The following is a 25,192-nucleotide window of genomic DNA, read 5'->3' as shown; positions in this document are numbered from 1 at the left end:
GTTTTTACGAACATAAATATATAAAATGCACTAATTGCATTATTATGACTGATGACAAACTCAAACTTGAATTTTTCTTAAATTGCTTTTACTTTATATTGCTTTGTTTTTGTTTTTTAATATAGATAACCGTAAAAGGAGCTTTCCTTCCTCTTCTTTCCTCTAAGTGGTCCGTTACTTTGACTATGATGCATTGTTTCCATTATTGTTACTATCGGTAGTGTCTGAAATAACGCCTGCCTGGACGCCCGGGGCGTACAACTTACAAAACGTTTCCTCCCGGGTGGCCGACAACTTTTTCAAGAAAAAAAAAAATATTTTGTAGTTTTTTTTTCCTAAAGCAAACTTTTGCTTTATTCCAATTTCGAAATTTTCGTTCGGTTTGGAAATTTCGGGTGGTTTGGCAATTTGCATATTCGGCAGCCAATCAAAGCCTGCATCGAATAAATTCGTGCTTCCAGACTTTCTCGAGCGTTATAAGGTCATGTATTTACATATCATTTTCCAAAGTAAACGGACAGAGAACAGAAGAAAAACGGTAAAGTGGTTAGGAATCAAGCCAAAACCTTAGCCCCAGAAGAAAGATTCAAAAGAAGCTAACAAAATGTATGACTGACGCTACAAAACGTAAATGTACATTAAAAGTATTGGGGAAAGAGGAGTTCTTATGGCTCGTAGCAGACAACGCAACGCAAACATTGCATGAATGAAGATGAATAAATACAGGTACATAGTGATGGAAGTTGGAAAACAGCGATGTCATATGACATGAAATGATCTGCATTTATATAGCGCTTATTTAAGTGAAGACTTCCCAAAGCGCTTTACAGTGTGCTTCACATTTCCCAATAGCGGCCGTGCAGCCATGTAAGGCGCTAACCTGCTTATTGGGGGTATTAGGGGTTCAGTGTCTTACCCAAGGACACTTCGACATGTAACTTGGAGGAGCCGGGAATTCGAACTGCAATCTCATGATCCCAAGACGAGCGCTCTACCTCCTGAGCGACTGCCGCCCGAATGTTAGTAGATTTATAATAACCTTCATTTTAAAGTGTTGTTCTGTTATATTATATACTTTGCAACAATGTTTTTTTTTTTTGCGATTAGTCGTTTTAGTGTGTTTCAAGTTGTGAAAAATGGGGCAGGTAACTTTATGGCTGGGAAGGCCACTTCTCAGAGTTGTATGTCCTGGTGTCCGGTAAATTTTTGACATGAGTTTCAGACACTGCTATCGGGTAATAATGTTTCTGTTGTATGATATTCACAGCTTTTAGAGTGGATTTTCTTTGTTGACCCTACTAGATTCATTAAAAAGACAGGGCTGGGGGGGGGAGTCTTTTATAACAGGTTCGAATTACTTAAAGGAGGTTTGGGTCCTCTCTTGTTCTCCTTGCAAGTTCAAAATGTATTAATGCCTTCTCTTCCTTTTCTAAATGTCTACTTAAAAATAAACCTATCAATTCTTAAAAAAAAGTGGATTCTAACACCCATACAATTGAGATTCGAAAAGAGAAACTAAAATGAAGAGCGCCCTCTTTACCTTTCGCCCGTCCTCATCCAGCGCATCCTCAGCATTCAAGGCCACGGCGGAGAGCAAGCAGAGGAGGCGTTGCAACGTGTCACAGTTGCATGGAGGAAGCAAGAAGATCAAAAGCTGGATGGCTTTTTGCTGCTCTGCCTGCGTCAATACTGCGTCACAAGTGTAAAAAGGCAACACTTCAACAGGCGATGCCTTGCTTTTTGTTTCTGTGTCTTTTAAGTGCCTGTGACTCACGGGTTGTGTTGATGAACGCTGTGTAGAGCTCCCTCATCAGCAGAGGGTCAGGCATGTCGCGAAGGAATTCTTTGAGCAAGGCCGCCACATCGTGAACACTATGCTGCTCGTCCAAATGGAACTCCCATCCTTGATCCAACTCTTCACGCATCTTGATGAAAGGGAAACAGAATATATGTCGCCCATGCTGTGATCTGTTGGATTGCTGACGTCTTACCTGTCTCACCCTCTTCTTGGAACTCCCCACGCGGAAAATCCCCACCGTCTGTAAACCTACGTAGAGGATAAAGATCTCTGGCGTCATTCATTAATGACTAAGAACTTTAGGGGGAAATAATAGAGTAATGTACAGTAATTCCTTGTTTGTCGCAGGGGTTGCGTTACAAAAAAAACATTCAAAAAAGTAGAAACTTTTATTTATTCATAAAATATTCCATTCGGCTATACATTGCAACCAAAGAACAAACACTATTTAAAGTAGGGATGTCCAAATCAATATGGCTCTGGGGCCAGATCCAGGCTTTCAATTTTGAGAGGGGAGGCATCTGTAAAACAATGTCAACTCCAAATTGTTTATTTTCATAATAACGTTTTATCATTTAAGTACATTAGTAACCGATCCAACATACTACAATCATGGATGGCAAGGGATCTTTTCCAAACACATTTATTTACAAACAATGGGGAGAACGAATTTTTATTTTCGGCATCACATGTGTTAAATGGTTTATTTTAACAGTTGAGTGATGCAGTTTTAAACTTCATCTCATCTCATTAGCTGCACCGCTGATCCTCAGTAGGGTCGCGGGGGTGCTGGAGCCCATCCCAGCAATCATCAGGCAGTGGGCAGGGGACACCCTGAACTGGTTGCCAGCCAATCGCAGGGCACACAGGGACAGACAACTCGCTTGCTCATTCACACCTAGGGACAATTTGGACCGGCCAATCCACCTGAAATGCATATCTTTGGAATGTGGGAGGAAACCGGAGTGCCCGGAGGAAACCAACGCAAGCACAAGGAGAACATACAAACTCCGCACAGGAAGTCCGGCAGCTGGATTTGAACACACAAAGGAGGTTCCCAAGACCTTAGAACTGTGCCGCACACGCGCTAACCACTGCGCCGCCGTGCCGCCCCAGTTTTACACTTGGATCACCTAATACAAACTGAACACTGCCCTGTAGCTGGCGGAGAGGGCATTTAGTTTGCATTGGTTTAAAAATCATGACTTTTGATATAAATTACCTAAAAACTCATCCAATAATTTTTCTGACAAACACAGAACTTTATGGCAGGTCTGATAATATTCCCTTATGTTTGACATTACTGATTTAGAGGCTCAAGCGTTTGTCACAAAAGTACCATACTCTATAATTTTTTTCTTTATATTATTCTTCTTTATATTTTCTGTTCTGTCAAATTATAATTGTAAAAAATGTTTTGCTGTGCTATTGCACGATTATTTTAAAAAAAGGATGAAAATAATTTAAAGACACGATCTACGTTTGATTTTATATATGATACTATTTTGTTACCAACATCTGGATGCTATTGAACAAAACAAAATGTGGCTAATGTACTACTCTCCGGTCACCCAAGGTCCAAAATCAAGAGCCTGCAGCTGGTACAAAATGCTGCAGCGAGGCTTTTGATCACATTACACTGATTTTAGCTAACCTGCATTGGCTCCCTGTTAGCTTAAGATGTGATATTAAGCTTCTGTTGGTATTATACAAAATCATGCATGGACTTGGTCCCTCATATATTTCAGATTTAATTTCCCCCTATGTTCCGGTCCGGAGCCTCCACTCTGAAAATGCTGGTCTACTAGTGATCCCAAGAGCCGAGAAGAGATCTGCAATTTTGAGAGCATTCTCCATTTGGGCGCCGGTGCTGTAGAATGGAGTACCCCCCTAGATTCGATCAGAAACTTCGGAAGAACTGTTTAAATCTAGGCTTAAAACACACTTTTATTCTATAGTTTATGAATGACTTGTATTTAATGTTGACAATATCTGTGTATTGTTTATTTTTGCAACACCTGTTGCAGCCTGGTTATCCTGGAAGGGGGAATTACCTAAAACACCAGTCCCTTTCCAAGGTTTCTTCAATTTCCTCATCTTGAGGTTTTTTATTTTTTCCTGCCCTTGTGTAGGTATTAGATCAGGGAATAGTGTAATAATAGTCCATGGTTTGTAATAATCTGTGGTCTGTGCAGCCCTTTGAAACTTCTTGAGACTCCTTGTGATTAAGGGCTATACAAATAAACATGACTTGACTCGACTTGACTAAAAATATCAACCTGAAAAGAAAATTCTAAACAACAAATACAAATTCTGTACTTATCATTTTTATATTACCTTTTTTACAAATAACTTCTGTACTGTCAAATTATTTTTAGATAAAAGTAATCTTGATGTGACTTCAAAGTTCTCTTAGTATTGTACAAAATCATACATGGACTTGCTCCCTCTTATCTTTCAGATCTGATCTGCCACTATGTCCCGGGCCGAAGCCTACGATCTGAGAGTGCTGGTCTTCTGATGATCCCGAGAGCAAAGAAGTCTTCTGCTGGTTCGAGAGCGTTCTCCATCCGGGCACCGGTGCTGTGGAATGCTCTTCCCCCTGAGATTCGATCTGCAACCTCAGTGGAAATGTTTAAATCTAAACTTAAAACTCACTTCTACTCCATTGCATACGAATAACCTACTCCTCTTGTCGGTTGAAAATAGTTTGTGTAATATAGTGTAACAATCTGTGAAGCCCTTTGAGACTCTTCGTGATTTAGGGCTATACAAATAAAAATGACTTGACTTGACTTGACTTAATCTTGCTTCTATAGAGCACTATTGATTCCAAAGAGGATTGAAAGCAATAAGGTCACAATCCACTTTTTATTTCAGATGAAATCGTGTCGCCATCATGTGGACGTTATTGTCAAACAAAAATGTGATGTAAAAATGCTTTTACCTTCCTTTAGTATGTGGAAAAGTTCAGTTTTGTCAGCGACAGAAGAAATCTTCTGCGTTATGGCTTTTAGAGAAACTCGAAATAAAAAAAGCTGTGCTTATACGTGATGAAGGTTCAACAAGCTGTTTTAAGCATGTGTACAACTTCGACCGCAATGGTATTGACGCACAGGCAGGCACAGGCAGACATAGGCACAAAAGGGAGGTGGCGACTGTTTAGCTAATCTGAATGCAGAACACAATGCACAATGAAAATCTGTGAAGTAGCGAAACCACGAAAAGTAAACTGAGGAATTACTGTAATTTCTTAATAACTTTGTTTTGTAAAGTGTTCTTGGTTGATGAGTACCGTGGTTTTCCAGGTGTTGGCAGCAGAGTTCCACCACTTTGGGGACATGAGGGTACATAGGGTTGAGGCTCAGCTTTTTGTCATGCCTCTTTTTTCTGTCTTTTCCTGCTGCTTCCACAGGCAGAGATAGCTGGAGGGCCTCCAAGAGCTGTGACTGATTATCGTCCAGGTCAGTAATGCAGTCCACTGACACTCCACCCTGAAAAAGAGGATGATGACAATAATTACCATACATTTCAGACTACATAATGCACCTGTTTAAAAGCAGAATGCTCAAATTTAAAAATAAAACTCGATTTTGTTTTCGCACAAGACGCACCAGATTTGAAGTAGCGTCTATTTTTTATATTAAAAGCCTGGCGCCAACCGCATGGGTAATTTGGCATTGACGCCTTCAGATGCAGAACGTGAAAGGCACCATGCCGCGGACCTAAATTGCTTTTTAGCTCAACAGCAAGTTGTTCACGTCACGTGTTTTCGGATCGAGGGCAGTCAAAACAGAGAATACCAGAGCGATAACGAAAACAAGCACATATTTACTACTACATCGGGAGAAAACACGAATGAGGGCTGTGTCCCGCAAAATGGAACCGCGTATTTCAAGACGACAGCACCAAGGCAACCACACTATGGAGAATAGTGTCAGATTGCAACACCCACGTGTCTTTTTGTGTTGTTGTCATATGGGGTTGCCACAGTAACAGACCAAATTGCATTTGCTAGTTTTTGTACCTAAATGATTTAAGTTAACTTCAGGACATGACATTGACCTCAATGACACAAAAAAAGATTAACGACTTCCACTGCTGTTCGAAATTGAGACTTGATTTGTAGGTGAAAAAGATGAACTATTGTGAGAACGCAGTAAATATACTGTCAAACTGTACTGTCAAACCTGCCGTTTTGCTCATATTATGTATTAGATGAATAATATTGAAAAAAACATGGACTGATATTTTCGTAGGGCGTCATAAATATATCCATACGCCCCCAAAGTGTTTTGCATTTAGAGCGCATGCGTTGAAGAAAACAGCAGCTTGTCTTTTCTCAGTGCTGCCACAAAAAAAAAACCTGAAAAAGAATAAATTGCACTGTATTTAAAGCTTCGGTGTTTCAAATGTGGCAAAAAGAAGCAGCTTGTAGTCTGTAACTTACAATAGTTTTTTTGCATATTACCTTATTTTTATTACAGTGTGTATTTTATGTAGCACTATCTAAATACTCTATATCAACACGTTACATTGGGTATTTATGTATTATATTCCTTTTACTTTATTATTGTTTTATTTTCAACACAAGGATACCGGTGGAAGTGTGAATTTCCCTACGGGGATGAATAAAGTATCTATCTATCTTTTAAAAAGTTACATAGGGGAATAGCTCAGTAGCCTAGATGGTAAGGCGCCCGCTTTGAGACTGGGAGGTTCGGGTTCGCGCCCCGGCCGAGTCATTCCTAAGACTTAAAAAGTGGTCGGCGGCGCCCTCTCTTGGCTGCGGCTGCATCGGGTCAGATGCAATCGACATTTCGTTCTGTGTACATTGTTACACAGAATGACAATACAAGGAAATTATTATTATTATTATTATTATTAGTTGAAGGGTTGGTCTGCCTGCCCTCCTGTTTTCCCCTTTGATCTAAGATATAGAGTTGAATGCTTTTTCTGTTTCCCTCTTTTTGGTTTCATATCGTTTTCATATGCAATGAAAATAAATGTACCTTTGATTCAATTTCACTCATAATATTGTGGTAGGGACTGATCTAAAATGCAGGTCAACCCCACCACTTATTGCAAAAAGGTCTATCGAGAACAGGTGTCTCAAACTCAATTGACCTGGAGGCCGCTGGAGGGAGAGCCTGGTGAGGCGGGACAGCATCAGGATTTCCACAAGAAAAGCGCTGATAAAACATTCCAACAAGCTCAAATACCTTTATTTTTATCCCATAATAATGGTGCGGAAGTCCAAGGTTCAACTCCAGCTACCGCGGGTTCCCCATGCGGGGTTTGCATGTTCTACCCATGCCTTGCGTGTTTTTTTTTTCAGGCGTTTTAGTTTGCTTCCACATTCTGAAAACATGCATGGCAGGGTAATTGGCTAGTCCAAATTGTTTGTAGATAAAAATAAGCAAGTGAGTAGTCTGTCGCTGTGTGACCTGCGAAAGGCTGGTAACCTCTTAAGGGTGCCCCCTGCCCACTGTCCGAGCATAGCTGGGATGTGCTCCAGCACCCCCGTACCCCAATGAGGATAAGCAGAACAGAAAATGGATGGATGGACAAAATTGTGAAAAATATAAATGAATGAAATTGCGAATACTGATATAGCAGATACAGACGACTAAAAAAACACATACTAACTGACTGACTAACTGATTAGGGAAATAAACTATTTTTATTCAGTTTTAAATTTCCGTATAGTAATGTAACCAACTTTCTGATCATGAACATACAATCGAACCTGACCTGTTCTGAACAAGCTTCTCTTGCCTACTACTTCTTGCTTCTCTTCACTGCAAGCTTTAAAAAAAAACATCTTTGGGGCTCTGTAATATGTGATTCTGCTTTGAGTCAGTGTTAGGTCTAACTTTGTAGGTTTAAGCTGAGGCGCATGGACAGTTTCGCTCTCTGATCGTGTCTCATGAACGCACGAGCCGATTTACCTCAGCCTGTTTTGATAGTGGTGGGGTAACTGTCTCCTATTTTGACAGCAATCACACATAGAGTGTGAACATTATCTTTTTTCGCGATTGCCAAAAAATTGCACAGTGTATACCTGGCTTTACTGTGAAGTTTCAGTTGTACTCACGACGTGCTTACTATCAATAGGTCGGAGTTTCTGAGAAGAAAAAACACACAGCAGCTGCGGACTGCAGAGAAATGAATTCTTGCGTGAGAACGGCACAGGACAGCCCGGCTGATGTCTTCCCCACCAGATATGTACACCTAAGCATGATTGCTCAGCTGAATGAACCACACAACAAGTTTAATTCATGTCAATTTTGCTCATGTAAATTTATTTTTCCGCACACACTAAGTAATTGCGGTTGTATTTGTGAGTGAATTGTTTCCCAGTGTTGAGCACTGCCTTACTAATTGGCACAGAGGTACAAACTTGCATGGTCAACATTAACATTAAGCATTCAGACGCAGTGGTAATTGTGGCCCGCAGGCCATGAGTTTGAGGCCCCTGATGTAGGACATGGCTGAGGAGACTGCAGCTCGTTAATGGTAAACAAAAAATACTACTAATTAAAATGTGTTGATTTGGTGCCACTCTTGTCCTCATTGTCCCCAAAATTGAAATACAGTAGCTGTCTACATTTTTTTCACTTGCTATGTTTCTCATGTATTTTTCAAGATAAATATTAAATTCACCCAAAAAAAAAACTTCTGAGATGGCCATACTGCATTTGGAGTTTTTTATATCCAGTAAATGTTATCAAATGTAATGCTTTGTAAAGGGACAGGCATTCTTTGCTTTATTTCTGAGCAATCACCAGAAAATGTAAGAAGTTGAACATGAGGGTCAATCACAATCGGAGTGGAGCCTCATGCAAGATATCACTTCGTGGGGTCTCAATGGTTCCAAGAAAGGTGAGGAATCAGCCCGGAACTACACAACAGGAGTTGGTCAATGACCTGAAAAGAGCTGGGACCACCGTTTCTAAGGTTACTGTAGGTAATACACTAAGATGTCATGATTTCAAATCATGCACGGCACGAAAGGTTCCCCTTCAACCAGCACATGTCAAGGTCCGTCTTAAGTTTGCATGACCATTTGGATGATACAGTGGAGTCATGGGAGAAAGTTTTGTATTCAGATGAGACCAAAATAGAACATTTTGGTAATAATTCCACTGAGCGTGTTTGGCGAAAGAAGAATGAAGAGTGCAATCCGAAGAACACCATCCCTACAGTAAAGCATGGGGTGATAGCATCATGATTACGGGGGCGGTGTATTGTGAGATTTTGGGGAACAACCTCCTTGCAAGTCTTACAACACAACAACGACCCGTAGCACACAGCCAGGAAAACCAAGAGGTGGCTCAGTAAGAAGCATATCAAGGTTCTAGCATGGCCCAGCCAGTCTCCAGACCTGAATCCAATAGAAAATCTTTGGAAGGAGCTCAAACTTTGTTTCTCACCGACATCCCCGAAACCTGACTGATCTACAGAAGATCTGTATGGAGCAGTGGGCCAAGATCCCTCCTGCAGTGTGTGCAAACCTGGTGAAAACTACAAGAACCGTTTGACCTCCTTCATAGCGAACAAAAGGCTACTGTATCAAGTATTAGCATTCATTTTATCAGGTGTTCAAATATTTATTTGCAGCTATATCACACATATAAATCTTTAAAAAAATCATGCATTGTGATGTCTGAAATTTTTTTTGTGTATATCTCTGTCACAGTGGACATGCACCTACGATGAAAATTTCAGACCCCTCCATGATTTCTAAGTGGGAGAAATAGCAGGGTCTTCCGTTTTCTTCACGGTATATAAATATTCACACACACACATACACACAAACACACACAAATTTTAAATATATAAATATATAAAATGTACTTTAAATGTCTGACTTGACTCCTTGTCATTTTTATGTTTGCCTGATTTGAATGTGAAAAAAATATATAAAAGAAAAGCCCAAAAATAGACATAATGTACAACTTTTTGAAATGGCATCAAAATTACCTATAGCTAAAGTACCGGATACAAAATCCATTATGTTTTTTCTCCCTGTTTTTGTTTGCCAAGTTTTTTTACATGACATAAAAAGTTCGCCTGCCCCCTGATCTAAAAGATGAACAAAAAAAGATAAAAAAAATAATTAATATGATTTCAATGATTGATTTCACTTTCATGGGTGAAAAAATAAAGCATAATGAACTGGATACACCCGATGAAAGCTACGTAAGTAATAATAATAATAATAATTTCCTTGTATTGTCATTCTGTGTAACAATGTACACAGCGAAATGTCGAAATGTCGATTGCATCTGACCCGATGCAGCCGCAGCCAAGAGAGGGCGTAGATGGGAGATGACGATAAGCTTTAGTCCTACCCTCCTGTGCGTCCTTGGGGCTGCGTCGGCCGCTCGGGTACAGGGCGACTTGTTGGGGCTCTCAGAATTGGAGCTGAGGGACGAATTGCTACTAGACAGCTCTTTGTTGGCCCTCTTGAAAGTGGAAGTGAAGTGAAGGAATGACAGCACCAGCTCTGTGGGGTCGCAGTGCTGCTCCTGCAGTGCTTCGTGCCGTTGCTTTCGTCTACGGTCATTGCAGATAACCTGCGCCAGTGGGATGCCGAAAGCCTGTGGCGTCGCTTCTGTGGGATACAGAGGGACATTTGAGATCATGCTAAAAGAAGGCGACCAATGTTAGCTCCAAGCTGCTTTCATGCGCAATTGCGCAGTGAGTCTCAAATATCTGTGCACAAGAAAAACTATAATAATATGCTTTTCTTAATAAAACAAAAGTATTAATGGCATCATACCCGGTAAGTGACAGGTGTTCAGCCAATTATAAGAAGGGTCAGCAGCCAATCTTAGCAATAGCATTGACATTGTAAGTGTATTTCCCAGCCTACAAGGGCTTGAAGCTAAAAACAGTATGGTCGCAGCTGCAGATTTAAGAGACGCACATGCGAACCCCTTAAAGTGGTGATATGAACTGACAGCGACACATCCACTCACCAAGCCAAACTAAGAACGAAATGCGGTTCACTTAGAATGGAGTGAAAACCAAACGGTTTAAACTGCTGTGGGATTTTTTTTTTCTTTCTCAAGTGAGAAAAGTCTTCTCAGAAAAACATGTAGCGAGGGCAGAGTTCGTTTTCAGAGGGGGATATTTGGAACAAATGTAAGTTTGACTCTTTCAAGCATCACATTCAGCTGAAAAGTAATAATAATACGTAATAATAAAGCTGTTGAACATGAATGAAGACCCAAGATGATGAGCGAAAAGCAAAAGACTGGCATAAGAAGAACAAGCTGTCACACCCAGAAAACATTCCAGAAAAGTTCTCATTGACAATGTTTTACTTTCATTAGATTTAATTATTCAATTAAGTCAATTCCACAAAAATAAAATCACCGATCCATTCATCCATTATCTTCCGCTTATCCGGGTTCGGGTCGAAAGGGCAGCAGCCTAAGCAGGGGAGCCCATTGCTCCCTATCCCCAGCCACTTTGTCGAGCTCATTCAACAGGATCCCGAGGTGTTACCAGGCTAGCCTAGAGATGTAGTCTCTCCAGCATGTCCTGGGTAATCCCATGGTTTCCACTGGTGAGACATGCCTGGAACACCTCCCTAGTGAGGCGTCCAGGAGCCATCCTTATCAGATGCTTGAGCCACTTCAGCTGGCTCCTCTCAACACAAAGGAGTAGCTGCTCTGTATTAAATCCCTCTCAGATGACCGAACTTTTCACTTTATCTCTAAGAAGGAGCCCAGCCACCCTGCGGAGGACACTCACCTCAGCTGCATGTATCCAGGATCTTGTTTTCTTTTGGTCATGACCTGCAGTTTCTTGACCATAGGTAAGGGGAGGAACGTAAATCGATTGCTAAATTGAGAGCTTTGTTTTTCGGCTCAGCTCCTTCTTTACCACGACAGGCCAGAACAGGGACATTATCCCCAACCCGGAGAGAGCATGCCACCCTTTTCTGACTAAGAACCATGGTCTCGGACTTAGAGGTGCTGATCTTCAGCCTGGGCCCTGACAAGAAGATACCTGTCAACCTCCACGGTTCCATGCCCTTACAAACTGTCGTATTTCCCCTTACAAATTACAAAATAATCTTAATGCATATCTTTTCTTTCAAACATGCTTATTTATGTAGTTTAACATGTTATATTGTACGTGTCTTTCGTTATATCATTCTGTGCATATTCTTAATAAATGATTAAATTACAAGTGTTGCTTAATTACTAGAGACTTTTACGTTTTTGGGGTGGCTCTTTGTATCAAAATGCGTCTTTAACTCATAGAAACCGGAGACAGCTACTTTCACGTCTTTTTTACAAGCAACACAATACGAATATTCCACACCTTTCTTCGAAGCTTGTATCAATCTCTCGTATTGTCCTGACATTTGCTCCCACTCTTTGTGATGCTTGCCCATTTAACTTGCGGCATTTTAACTTAGGTTCGGCCATTGCGACTTGATGATTGTATCCAAAGAAAATTCAAAACTATGTTGTAATGTAGGCCTACTGCTCTGCTTACGCTTTGTTCACGTGTGATCGGACTGATCCAATGGGAAATCCCCAGGCGACAGATGCATGCACACAGTAGCATCAAACCACTCGATTCGTTTGGAACGAAAAAAACGATACAGTGAAGGAGGCTACCGCGGCGAACTAGTTTGGCTTGATTAATTTGCCGTTTCGTGATAGTTGGTGTATCCCGGATGGTACCCATAATTGACAAATTTGTGTTTTTCCGTACAAATTTTCTTGTACGTCCTACACGTCTTAAAATGCATAATAAACGTACTTTGTACGGCAAAAACGTACAGGTTGACAGGTATGCAAGAATTTCCACTGTATCACAATAAACAAGATGTAATTGAGCAAAATGTAAATGTTTTAACAAAAAAGTAAGAAAATTTCAAATTTAAAAGTTGAATATGTTTCATTTCTTCCAAAACAGGACCCAAAACTTGATCACAACTGGACCCCACCTGGGCCAAGGCAATATCTTTCCATTGCCAAAATAGGACCCTAACATCAAACATCCCACACATTTCATGAAAAACAAGATTTTGGTCTTTAATTTTAAGTGGGCTAAATCTTCTACATTGAAGGAATAAAAAAAACTACTGCAACTTGATTATTTTACAAGCCATGTAACGTGCCATGATCTATTCTAAAGCTTTGAAGTGTGATAACATAACGCATCACGTTCCCTACTTTAGTTAGTTTACTTATTATACAGTTGTTTTCTCTATCACACAGATAAGACAGAGATTATTAAAACATTTGGGATTTTAATTTAAGACTTGTAGACTTTTTCAAGGAGTTCATTTGTGGTTATAAAAATTAAAGACATTTTTATTTTTTTAAAACCTAGGGGGAACCCTGTGGTCTGATTATTGGGACATGGTGTAATATTCGACCGCCGGATGTCGCTGTATTGTGTCGTGCAACCGTAAACGAGCGCTACAAAACACAATGAAGAATACAAGCTACAGAGACTCGAAGTCAAAAAACACACACCATTCTTCTTCTCGTTTTTTTGATTAGCCTTTAACAAGGTTTTTGGTAGCAAAAAGATGGCGGACAATCGTGTCACCTCCCAGCTCTGCCAGCCACACAATACCTGACATCAGTAATCGCCCATCCCTATAATTAACAATGTAGTGTATTTCTGTCTCAAATTTGATACACTTTTAAATCGATTGCAGTATTTTTTTATGGGAATTCATGCGAGTTTTTTTAGTTTAGTTAGTGATTTTTTGTATTATATTTGTTTTACATTTAATTTATTTCAATATATATTTTGTCATAAATGTACTGCTTTGTTGTTTGTAAGGTATTTATCTTTTCAATACTGTTTTATATTTAATGATTATTAAATAAATAATTTTAATAGAGCTCATATGTTCTCAATTACTTTTTATTTTTTTCTAAGTGAGTAGAATAATGGTGAAATGTAGTTATTTGATTTTTTTTGTACATTCAAAAGAAAATCATCAATTAAATCAGACTGAGGAAAAGTCAGAAGAGGACACAGAATTGTAGGCTTCATTCATTTAACTGCAGTTCTGTGTTTTTTTTGTAGATCTGTAGTTGTTATTTAGTTACAGTCATACACTCAGTCAGTAAGGACATCATCTCAAGGTAAGTTCAGTTTGGCCCTTGGGGGCTTTTATGAAGGAGTGTCGCTACTTCACATATTTTCACTTTTCGAGGGGGGGTTCTGCTCCCCATTATTTGAAAAACTGGGGGATTACTGTATTCCTCAAAATGCACTGCAAAGTGCATTTTTAGAAGGTAGATCACAGTGTTGGTGTCATGTTTGATGGACCGTAATGCTTTTGTAAACACAACAACTGAAAAATGAAGGATGGGCGCGGCTTTGTCAAGGGAAGCCCGGGAACCAATGAGCTTCTGTTTAGCACTGTTTTTGTTTATGTTTCCGGAGTACATTAAAGAGATGTTTTCCAAATGTAGAAGCTGGGTGGGCTTATATGTGGAGGGTGGAGGAGGTGCTTCAGTAATTGACATTCCTCACTGGGGAAAATGCTTCCACATCATGATACAATGAAACATGATGCACAACACTCTAAAATAGGAGCAGAGATGACTGCCCTTTGACATAGCAATTTTACGCACTGGGACCAACAGTGGGGAGCAGGAGCACATGCTATTTATTAAACACCGTGGGTTTTTTTAGACCTAGGAGTGAAAAAACTCCTCAGAAGGTCAAGGTTAGAAAAGTAGTTATGGTGTACTTAGGAAAGTACTTCACAGATATTACCTCTGTCTTTACTCTTCTCCTTAGAAAGTGAATCCAGCTTATGCCGAAGCGACTTTTTGTATTTGTGTCCATCTGAAAAGAAGACGTAAAACATTCAATCAATATTATTGCATGTTTAAAGTAACTAGGGATGTACAACAATAACGGGTCGCTACATATCAAACTAATAACCGAAAAATATGTCATCAAACACCCGATAGAAAAAAGGACTCGATAATTTCTATACTATCTTTTTACAGCTAAGATAATGCCACTTGTTAATAATGAGTGATATATTTTTTCTTAGCCAACTCATTTAATTTAGAGTGTTTGTGTTAATAGCATCTGTTTTAACTGGCACGAGATATCATTACTATGAATGATTACTTGATTCTTTTTTTAAAAACTCAGACTACATCTATTTATAATTAGCCCATTGATTATATGTGGTTGCCTGGTACCCTTTCTAAAGTGATATGCTTTTGTGGGTCATTCAGTCTAGTTTAGCCCTAAACATATTTAGAACCTAATAATAACAATACTATATTGGTAATGTGATAGTCATTTCAGAACTGTGTATCAAATAGGTAGCTCTTAGTACTAATCCGTAACAAAGAAGTAGTCCTCAACTTCAAAAGGGTTTGTAAACGAACCCTGCTCTAGGATCTCCAACTCCACTTTTGAAGACATATTTGCCAAAGCGATATAATATTATCAGAGTTGTACATAAAGATACACACAGAAACAATTACATTTTGCGTGTTTTTGTTTTTTAAAGTTTTTTCTCAATATGGCTTGCAGTTAGAAACAAAAGTAAAAGGTTATCAGGTATCAGTCTCTTGAGTATAGGTAGGTAAAAGTTATTGCGCATTAGTGAGCCATAGTCAGGGGCGGTGGGGGAGGGGTTGCATGTGAGGCAGTGCCTCACCTATTATCATGGAAAATATTAGATTATAAACATAGTAAATGGTTATTTTTATTTTGTGTTAACATTTTTTTATTTAACTTTACAATTTTTAAATTGTCTTTTTTTTTAAATTGCTGAATTTTCACATTATTTGATGAATATCAATAATACAATTAGTATGCAAAGAAATACAGAGCTGAGTGTCTGCAAATGAAAAATGAGGATCACAATTCTCTGGCCTCATGACAAAAGGCTGTAGTTAGAACAAGGTTTTGATTTGGTGAAAACCCGAGCTCCAAAAAATAGAATTAGGAATAGTATTAGCAAGCTAACAGCAAGTTGAGCCATCCAGTATTTTTTCTCGTTGTATGGACTTTTTTTCATAATGGAGGATTACATATTTATTGATGCTTTTAGTCAAACAGAGCAGCACATGAACTTAATTAGTAAGTTAAAGTAAGGCAATCAAATGTTTTTTTTTCCCAAGCTACAGTTTATATATTTATGGTATGCTCTGTCAATCAAATTATGAATAAGATGTTGGTTCATTTATTTGGAAATGTGTCTGCCTCACCAGACATGAACATCACTGTGCGTCACTGTTGTGCATTCCTAATAGCAACGCATAAGAATAAGGCACACGCATTTACATTTAGGAATGGTGACGTGGCATCCCAAATTGCGATCGCAAAGCAGCCGCCTGAAGGCAACGTCCTGCAGACGAACCCGCTCCAGCTGGGAGAGGCTTTGCAGCGGGACAGGCTTGAGACCCACGGAGCGCCCTGACACGCTGTTCCATGTGAAGTCTCCCTGAGGACACACACAGACATTAGAAGGCATTAAAAGGAACTGAAATTAATTTCCCCAAGACTCAATTATACAATTTGCACGGGGATTATTTTAGCTTAACTGGATGGAGGCAGAGTTGAGTAGCGTGACATGACTTTGTTCTCCAAGAGGCAATGTGGAGCAAGGGGCTAAGCCTTGACAATTGATTTAAATTCATTCACTAGAGCAATTTGATGGTTGAATATGGACCAAGAAGTGTGGCCTGATCTCAACTAAACAACATTTAAAAGCAAAACAAGAAACTAAAAAATTGATTCATTTTAAATAGTATGAACTAACCGAATAGTTTTTGACATCCTGAGGACAAATGTTAGGTAAGAAGGACCACAAATTACTACAGAGTGAAAGGATTTTTCCTGTGGTATACCATCTTGATGGGAGAAACTCAGATTTGACGTGGTACCCTGTCTTATGTTGATGTATTTACACACAAAGATTAACAATAACTGTAAAATTCAAGACATATTGTCATTGGAAATGCATTCATTAGTATTATTGATTTTCCTATGTACAATTTTTTGGGTAATGCATTATCTTAGAGGAATTGAAGAAATGTATGATGGGAAATCGAGTCAAAAAGAAAAAGAAACATGAAAGGAAAAACACACAAGCAAACGAAGATTTCCAGATTATTGGACAAATCTGAGATGTTGGACAAAAAGATACATTTAATGTCACATGCCTTAAAAGACAAATTGAACATGGACTAAATCAAGGATATGATGGAGAGATTGTTGAGGCCGTTATCCAAGCCATTTTGGCTAAAAGTAAATTAAAAAGTTACTTGGAACAAAGATAAGAGCTATGTTTAGACTCTCAGAGGAAAGTGCTTAGGAATCATTTCAGAGAAGAAGATGCCACAGACCTTCTTCATACATAAAGTACAGCCCTACAAGAGCTAAAAGAAACACCAATTCAGTTTCTTGTCCGTGCCAAAACTGCTGTTTACATTAGAAAGGGTTATGGTAGGACTGAAATACAATTCTGAACTTGTGCAAATACAGTTTCTGCAACCAATAATAGCTCAGTTACAAGACAATGCAATAAGAGTGGATGTCAAGCCTTATTTGCAGGATGCTTCAGTAAAGGTTGAGGTGCTACTGGAGAAAATCAGCACTACTTTCAGGGTTGAAGTCAAATTGAGGAGCAAGTTCTCATCGTTCACCAGGCAAAAGAATATCAAAGTAGCCCGAGTGCAAGATGACTTCCAAAGTGACCAATAAACAAGCACCCGAAACAAATCAGATTGTAGAACAACATGAAGCAAACAACAAACTTATATGAGAAGCAACACAGAATTTCGCAGCAGAAGTACCAAATTGGACTCCAACAAAATTGATCCATTAAAAAGGTGAACATACAAAGGAAAACAATTCAAAATATGAAAAAAGTATTCCAGGAAGTATCACAATTGCAAATAGTCAAACCCAAAAAGTACATGCACTCATTGTTACAAGTGTGGTAGCAGTGATCATTGGGGAATAGGCTGTGAGATGAAGAAAGACACTGCCGATGTTTGCAGAAAAGAAGTAAACAAAGTTAACCTCATTGGCCGTAAACACCCAAAAGATGGACACCTGTCAGAAAAACACAAAAAAACAGTGAAGCTGGTGGGAACCAAAAGTCTTGTCCAAAGCTACAATGATGGCGTCCCAGTCAATGCCCTTTGGGACACAGGATCTTAAGTATCAATAGTTAATCTAAATAGGAAACAATAAAGGTTTAAGTTCACCCAGTTGAAGAACTTCTTCATGACGAAATGTTAAACTTAGCTGCAAATGGAACTCAGGAGTGCAGTTTCGGCTCACAGAAAATAAAAACAGTGACCTGTTAGTGCCATTTCTGGTTAGCACTAAACCACTAAACCAAGCCAATAATTGGTTTCAATGTTATTGAGGAGATAGCAAAAACGAATGCGTCAAAAACAGAGCTCAAGTTAACAAGTGTGTACACATGTCTCAAAGTAGCACTTGATGTTGTGCACAGAAAGGCCAAAGCAGTTCTCTCTGTGCTAAGAAAAAGCAAAAAATGGAGCAGAAATTCAGTAAGGTTAGGAAGAGGTGACATTGTCATTCCAAAATGTCAAATGGGCATAGTATTTTTTGGAAAAATCAACAAGAATATGTTACAAGGACAGTATGGAATACTTGAACCAAATGAAAACAGACTATGGCCATTTGGATTGCAAGTAAATCATCAACTATTACACTTACCAAGAGCATAAGAAACAATCATCTCAGCTGTTGTTGAGAATAATACAGATAATGACATTATACTTCAAAGCCAATCTGTATTAGGAACATTGATTTCTGTCGATGTAGTTCATGTTCTAAAAGAATCTTCAACAGTACCACAAGAAAACAAGGAATGTATGCAGGACAAGAATCCAACAAATTAAACCAATGTGTTACCCAAGATGGAAGTCAAGCATGACAATGAACATTGGGATCCCCCAGTTGATCTTCCACACCTGACAACTGAACATCAGGAGAACGTCAGAATTATGTTAAAAGAGGAGAGTGATGTTTTTTCAAAAGATTAGCTGGGCACAGGATGTATTCTGGATATACAGATGAAAACACAATTCAAAGACGATGTTCGCGTCACAAAAACTCACAATGCAATCCCTTGCCATCTCTACCAAGAAGTCAAGAAGTACATCCAATAGCTTCTCAGCAAGGGACGGAAGCAAAATCAACATCTTCATATCCTTTGACAATCGTAATTGTGAGAGAAACTGACTCTACATTTAGACTGCGTATTAATAATAGGAATATACATTCTTATCTCAATAGAAAACAGAAAAAAAAGACAAGCTTCATAATGGGAAAGAGACATCATGCACGCCACAGAAAGCAGCTCTCATTACTGAGATCCTCATTAACATGCTCACATTTCTCACAGAAGGAAGGGTGAGTAAATTAGTGACCAAAGGTGAAAATTGTTACTTTTTGCTTGTTAGTGTTGAAAATAATTTTACTGGGTTTTCACATTGACATTTTTTTTCTTGTTCCAAAAGCTCATGTCCCTTTAAACAACAAAAATACATATTCTTGGGCATTTTTTAAAAGACACTTTTATACATTTGCAGGTGTATAACATTGATATGCATGTTTTTTGTTCATTGTTAAGTTATTTGAGAAATGTAATGTTAATGGTCATACGTGTCACTGGGTTCAGATTTGCAATGATTTCTTGTTTCAAAAAACTCATTTCCCTTAAACAACAAAGATGTCTTTTTTTTGCACTTATATATATATATTTGCAGGTGTATAGCATTTATATGTATTTTTTGGTGTTTTGACAAACTCATTTTTTTATTGTTTAATATTTTAGAATATTCTATTTGTTCACAAAATTTCAATATTCGAATAAAGAAAAGGAAATTAATAATTCATCAATTAATAAAAAAAATTGTCATATTAATCGATGGTTAAAATAATCGTTAGTTGAAGCGCTAATTGTCACATCTAACAGGTTCATGTTAAACACCAGTAAGCCAATACCAAAGACATTCAAATTAAGCAACAAAAAGATGAGGTGATTCAAAGAGTCATTACACTCAAGAAGAACAACGAACGAGTCAAGTACAATCAAAAAGTGAAAGAAGCAAATGATCTAAAAATAATGTTGAGGAAATTGTCTAAGCTGCTCTTGGACAAGGATGGAAGATTGTGGAGAAAGACCAAAACAAGAAACCAGCTTAATGTTCCACTAAAACTCAAGTCACTCATCAACCAGGAACTCCATGTGGAGAAGGGTCACTTAGGAGCGAATAGGATGTTAGCATTAGCTAGAGACAGATTGTTTGGGCCCAGAATGAAAGAGGAGATTGAACATTACATAAACAAAGTCTGGCACTGCCTTTAGCAAAATAGAACAAACAGAAAAACTTCAACTCCAACTCAAAATATCACAACATCAGAACCATTTGAACTCACCCCAATTGACTTTTTACACCTAGAGAATGAAAGCTTTTTGGATGTTCTCTGGGAGTACATCATTGTTCACTTTAAATAGTAGTTGTGAAGAGGGAAACTTCCCTAGCTTAAACTGTTTTCATAATTTGGACTGCAGAAATAAAGTATTGGTGTGTTTTTTTTTTTGTCCACTTTTTACCACGGGGAATGAAGTCGCCTAACTCTTCCAAAAGTAAGTTAAACTTAACTTTATTTATCTTTATACTCAAATCAAGTCATGTTTATTTGTATAGACCTTAATCACAAGGAGTCTCAAAGGGATTCACAGGCAACAGAATGTCAACGCCTAATGTGTAGCTTTGTTTTTCAGTACTATGCTTTATCATTCAGCCTGCTTTGTAAAATATTATTTTATTTTCCAGTTTCAAAAAGATACAGGTTACATATACAAGCCTTAAACATACTTATATAAATCTTAAAAATACATTCCATACAAAATATAGCACTGAAGCAACTTACGAACAAATTCAACTTATGAACTATCATCTGGAATATCATTCGTAAGTAGGGCAGCGTCTATAGTTTTGAAACATTAAAAAAAAAAAAAATTATATATATATATATATATATATATATACATATAAGGCAGCACGGCAGCGCAGTGGTTAGCGCATGTGCGGCACAGTTCAAGTCATGGGAACCTCCTGCGTGGATTCAAATCTAGCCCAAAACTTGCGGAGTTTGTATGTTCTCCCCGTGCTTGCGTGGGTTTCCTCCGGGCACTCCGGTTTCCTCCCACATTCCAAAAACATGCATTTCAGGTGAATTGGCCGGTCCAAATTGTCCCTAGGTGTGAATGAGCGAGTGAGTTGTCTGTCCCTGTGTGCCCTGCGATTGGCTGGCAACCAGTTCAGGGTGTCCCCTGCCCACTGCCCGATGATTGCTGGGATGGGCTCCAGCACCCCCGCGACCCTACTGAGGATAAGCGGTGCAGCTAATAAGATGAGATGAGGTATTATATATATATATATATATATATATATATATATATACTGGACTGTCTCAGAAAATTAGAATAATGTGATAAAGTTCTTTATTTTCTGTAATGCAATTAAAAAAACAAAAATGTCATACATTCTGGATTCATTACACATCAACTGAACTATTTCAAGCCTTTTATTATTTTAATATTGCTGAATTTAGCTTACAGCTTAAGAAAACTCAAAAATCCTATCTCAAAATATTAGAATATCATGAAAAAGTATACAAGTAGGCTATTCAACTAATCACCTGAATCATCTAATTAACTCGAAACACCTTGCGAGGGTTTTCTGAGCCTTAAAAACACTCAGCTTGGTTCAGTAAACTAAATCACAAGTATGGGGAAGACTGCTGATCTGACTGCTGTCTAGAGGACCATCATTGATACCCTCCATCAGGAGGGTAAGACACAAAAAGAAATTTCTCAAAGAGCAGGCTGTTCACAGAGTGCAGTTTCAAAGCATATCCACAAAAAGTCTGTTGGAAGGGAAAAATGTGGCCGGAAACGCTGCACAACCAAGAGAGATGACCGCAACCTTAACAAAATTGTGAAGAAGAGCCGCTTCCAGAATTTGAGGGAGCTTCAAAGACAGTGGGCTGAAGCTGGAGTCCAGGTATCAAAAGCCACAGTTCACAGACGTGTCCGGGAAATGGGCTACAATAGCCGTATTCCCATGGTCAAGCCACTTCTGAACTCAAGACAACGGAAGAAGCGTCTGACTTGGGCTATGGAGAAGAAGCACTGGACAGTTGCAGAGTGGTCCAAAGTCCTCTTTTCAGACGAAAGCAAGTTTTGCATTTCATTTGGAAGTCAAGGCGCCAGAGTCTGGAGAAAGGCTGGAGAAGAGCAAAATCCAAGTTGCTTGAAATCCAGTGTGAAGTTCCCACAGTCAGCAATGGTTTGGGGAGCCATGTCAGCTGCTGGTGTTGGTCCACTGTGTTTCATCAAGTCCAGAGTAAAGGCAACTGTGTACCAAGAGATTTTAGAGCACTACATGCTTCCATCTGCTGAAAAGCTCTATGGAGATGAGTATTTCATTTTCCAGCATGATCTGGCACCTGCCCACAGTGCCAAAACCACCAGTAACTGGTGCACTGACCATGGCATCACTGTCCTTGATTGGCCTGCTAATTCCCCTGACCTGAACCCCATCGAGAATTTGTGGGGTATAGTTAAGAAGAAGATGAAAGACACCAGACCTACAAATACAAATGAGCTGAAGGCCGCTATCGAAGCATCCTGGGCATCAATAACACCTCAGCAATGCCACAGGCTGATTGCCTCCATGCCACGCCGGATTGATGCAGTAATCCGTGCAAAAGGATTCCCAACCAAGTACTGAGTGCATCAATGGACATTTTCAAATGTTTGATTTAGTTTTGCTGTTATAAAATTATTTTTTTACTTGGTCTGAGGAAGTATTCTAATATTTTGAGATAGGATTTTTGAGTTTTTTTCAGCTGTAAGCCAAAATCAGCAATATTCAAATAATAAAAGGCTTGAAATAGTTCAGTTGATGTGTAATGAATCCAGAATGTATGACATTTTTGTTTTTTTAATTACATTACAGAAAATAAAGAACTTTATCACAATATTCTAATTTTCTGAGACAGTCCAGTATATCTACACCGGTATATAGATGTCCAAGTATGCAGTCTCTCCCATTTTCGTGTATTGTTGGCCCAGTCAAAATAATTTGAATCCATTCCAAAGCCACTCCCCTGATACCATATCTGTCCTTTTTTTAGAATAGTATATTATGATCAGTGGTATCAAAAGCTTTTTTTAAGCCAAAGAATATCCCAGGTGCGTATCTCTTCTTTTCTATGCTATTGGTCATTTATTCTACTGCATCAATAACGGCCATTGTTTTTGATCTGTTTGCCCTAAATCCATATTGACTTTTGTTAATTTATTCATGCTCATCTATACATTTGTCAAGTCTATTATTAAAAGGTTTCTCTAACATTTTGGAGGACTAAGGTAGCAGAGATACTGGTCTGTAGTTTGTGAAGATGTTTGTATATTGGTATAACTTTGGCTATTTTCATTGGAGCCAATTGCGGCCCCCAAGATGATGGCTTGAGCTCCCTGCTTTAAAGCCTCACATAGCCTCTGAAGTCCATTCACGTGGCCACATTTGAGATCAACTCTGCTAGTGTGATTCAAAATTTGCCCTGGCAAAACTAAAACCGCTCATCAACATTATACAGTGAGGTCCTTATAAACGCATTTAAGAGGGACTGTTGCAAAAGGGAAAGGTGTTTTGCGGTCTGATGAGTCTAAAGCTCCATAGTTAAATGTTTGTGTCCTCCAACCATCACTGGACATTAGCAGCTACAACTTCACCTAACCTTCAATTATTATTGTTCTAATTCCCCATCACAATTCATGGAAAGCACAAAACGTACGTGGCGGTCAATGAACCGCTTTCTTCCATCTTCGTAATATTGCTAAAATCCGTTCAATACTGTCTCAGTCGGATGCGGAAATTATAATTTATGCGTTTGTTACCTCCCGTCTCGATTACTGTAATGCACTACTCTCTGGTCTCCCGAAGTCTAGAATCAAGTCTCTTCAGCTGGTACAAAATGCCGCAGCGAGGCTTTTAACTAGGACAAAAAAGTACGATCACATAACACCGATTTTGGCTAACCTGCATTGGCTCCCAGTTAGCCTTAGATGTGATTTCAAGGTTCTCTTAGTATTATACAAAATCATACATGGACTTGCTCCCTCTTATCTTTCAGATCTGATTTGCCCCTATGTCCCGGTCTGAAGCCTACGATCTGAGAGTGCCCGTCTTCTGGTGATCCCAAGAGCAAAGAAGTGTTCTGTTGGTTCGAGAGCGTTCTCCATCCGGGCACCGGTGCTGTGGAATGCTCTTCCCCCTGAGATCCGATCTGCAACCTCAGTGGAAATGTTTAAATCTAAGCTTAAAAATCACTTCTACTCAATAGCATATGAATAACCTACTCTTCTCGTCGGCTGAAAAATAGTCTGTGTAATATAGTGTAATAATCTGTGAAGCCCTTTGAGACTCTTCGTGATTTAGGGCTATACAAATAAAAAATGACTTGACTTGATTTGACATGAAGTTGGTGGCAGCATTACTCATTTTTCTGCATCACCACCCAGATAAAGACTGACATCTCAAGCAGAGACTTTTTACACCAGCAAAAATATAATATGCAACCAGGCACATTCTAATCCAAAATACCAACACCTAAAAAGACAAACGCAGTTGTTCAGCGCTAACAACGACTCCAATAATCTGCTGACCAATCCTTAAATTTACGGAGCATCGCCGCGCTGCAGATTACGGTCGCCTAGATCCATCCGGCGCGAAGTCAAGATAATCATATGAGCTGTGTTACAAAGAGGCTTAGCTGCTCATTATCGGGATAAGGCTTACATCCAAGTGGCCTGCATCCATTAAACGAGAATTAGGTTTATGCTACTGTAGCGAGGATCTACAACACAACCTGCTGAGAATGCCATGATGAAACTATTGCCAAATGTTCTATGACAACCACAATAACACACAGCGTGGTGAACCACTGTAAAATTGCCGGAATAGGCTACACACCCACTAATAAAAAAAATTGTGGAGTTATACTAGTTTGCTACCCTTTGTTTTTGTTTGTTTTTAACAAATTTAAAAACTTCGGAAGTCATGTTGTGAACAAACACACCCAAAAGTAGGAAAAATCTTAGTATTAAATGGGTTTTTGTGCCTTTGAGAGGCCGGGCCTGATTAGGTGACGAGTCTGAAAGTGAATGTCGAAGCATTGGCAGCTTGTTTGTGTGTGCCCCCAATTTATATGACTTAGTTGTTTTCTTGTGACTGTGACTACATTTCCATTAATGCAATAATCAGTTTGGATATGGAATACTGAAAACACTCGCTAAAATGCGGT

At 39.0% G+C, this 25,192-nt stretch overlaps 1 protein-coding gene across 1 annotated transcript in view; it reads right to left on the bottom strand.

The window, feature by feature from the left end:
• Nucleotides 1–25,192, bottom strand: part of arhgap6 (Rho GTPase activating protein 6) — a 54,384-nt gene that overhangs the window by 10,621 nt on the left and 18,571 nt on the right. The window contains 7 exon segments of the mRNA XM_088352473.1: nucleotides 1,541–1,689; nucleotides 1,775–1,925; nucleotides 1,992–2,047; nucleotides 5,094–5,292; nucleotides 10,156–10,418; nucleotides 14,576–14,647; nucleotides 16,112–16,271. Coding sequence (XP_088208599.1) covers nucleotides 1,541–1,689; nucleotides 1,775–1,925; nucleotides 1,992–2,047; nucleotides 5,094–5,292; nucleotides 10,156–10,418; nucleotides 14,576–14,647; nucleotides 16,112–16,271 — 1,050 coding nt within the window.

Source organism: Urocampus carinirostris, chromosome 14, assembly GCF_059441175.1.
Source record: "Urocampus carinirostris isolate Australia breed hairy pipefish chromosome 14, RoL_Ucar_1.0, whole genome shotgun sequence".
Taxonomy (NCBI): Eukaryota; Metazoa; Chordata; class Actinopteri; order Syngnathiformes; family Syngnathidae; genus Urocampus; species Urocampus carinirostris.
Note: the sequence above shows the minus strand (reverse complement) of the source record. Positions and strands in the feature narration are given on the sequence as shown.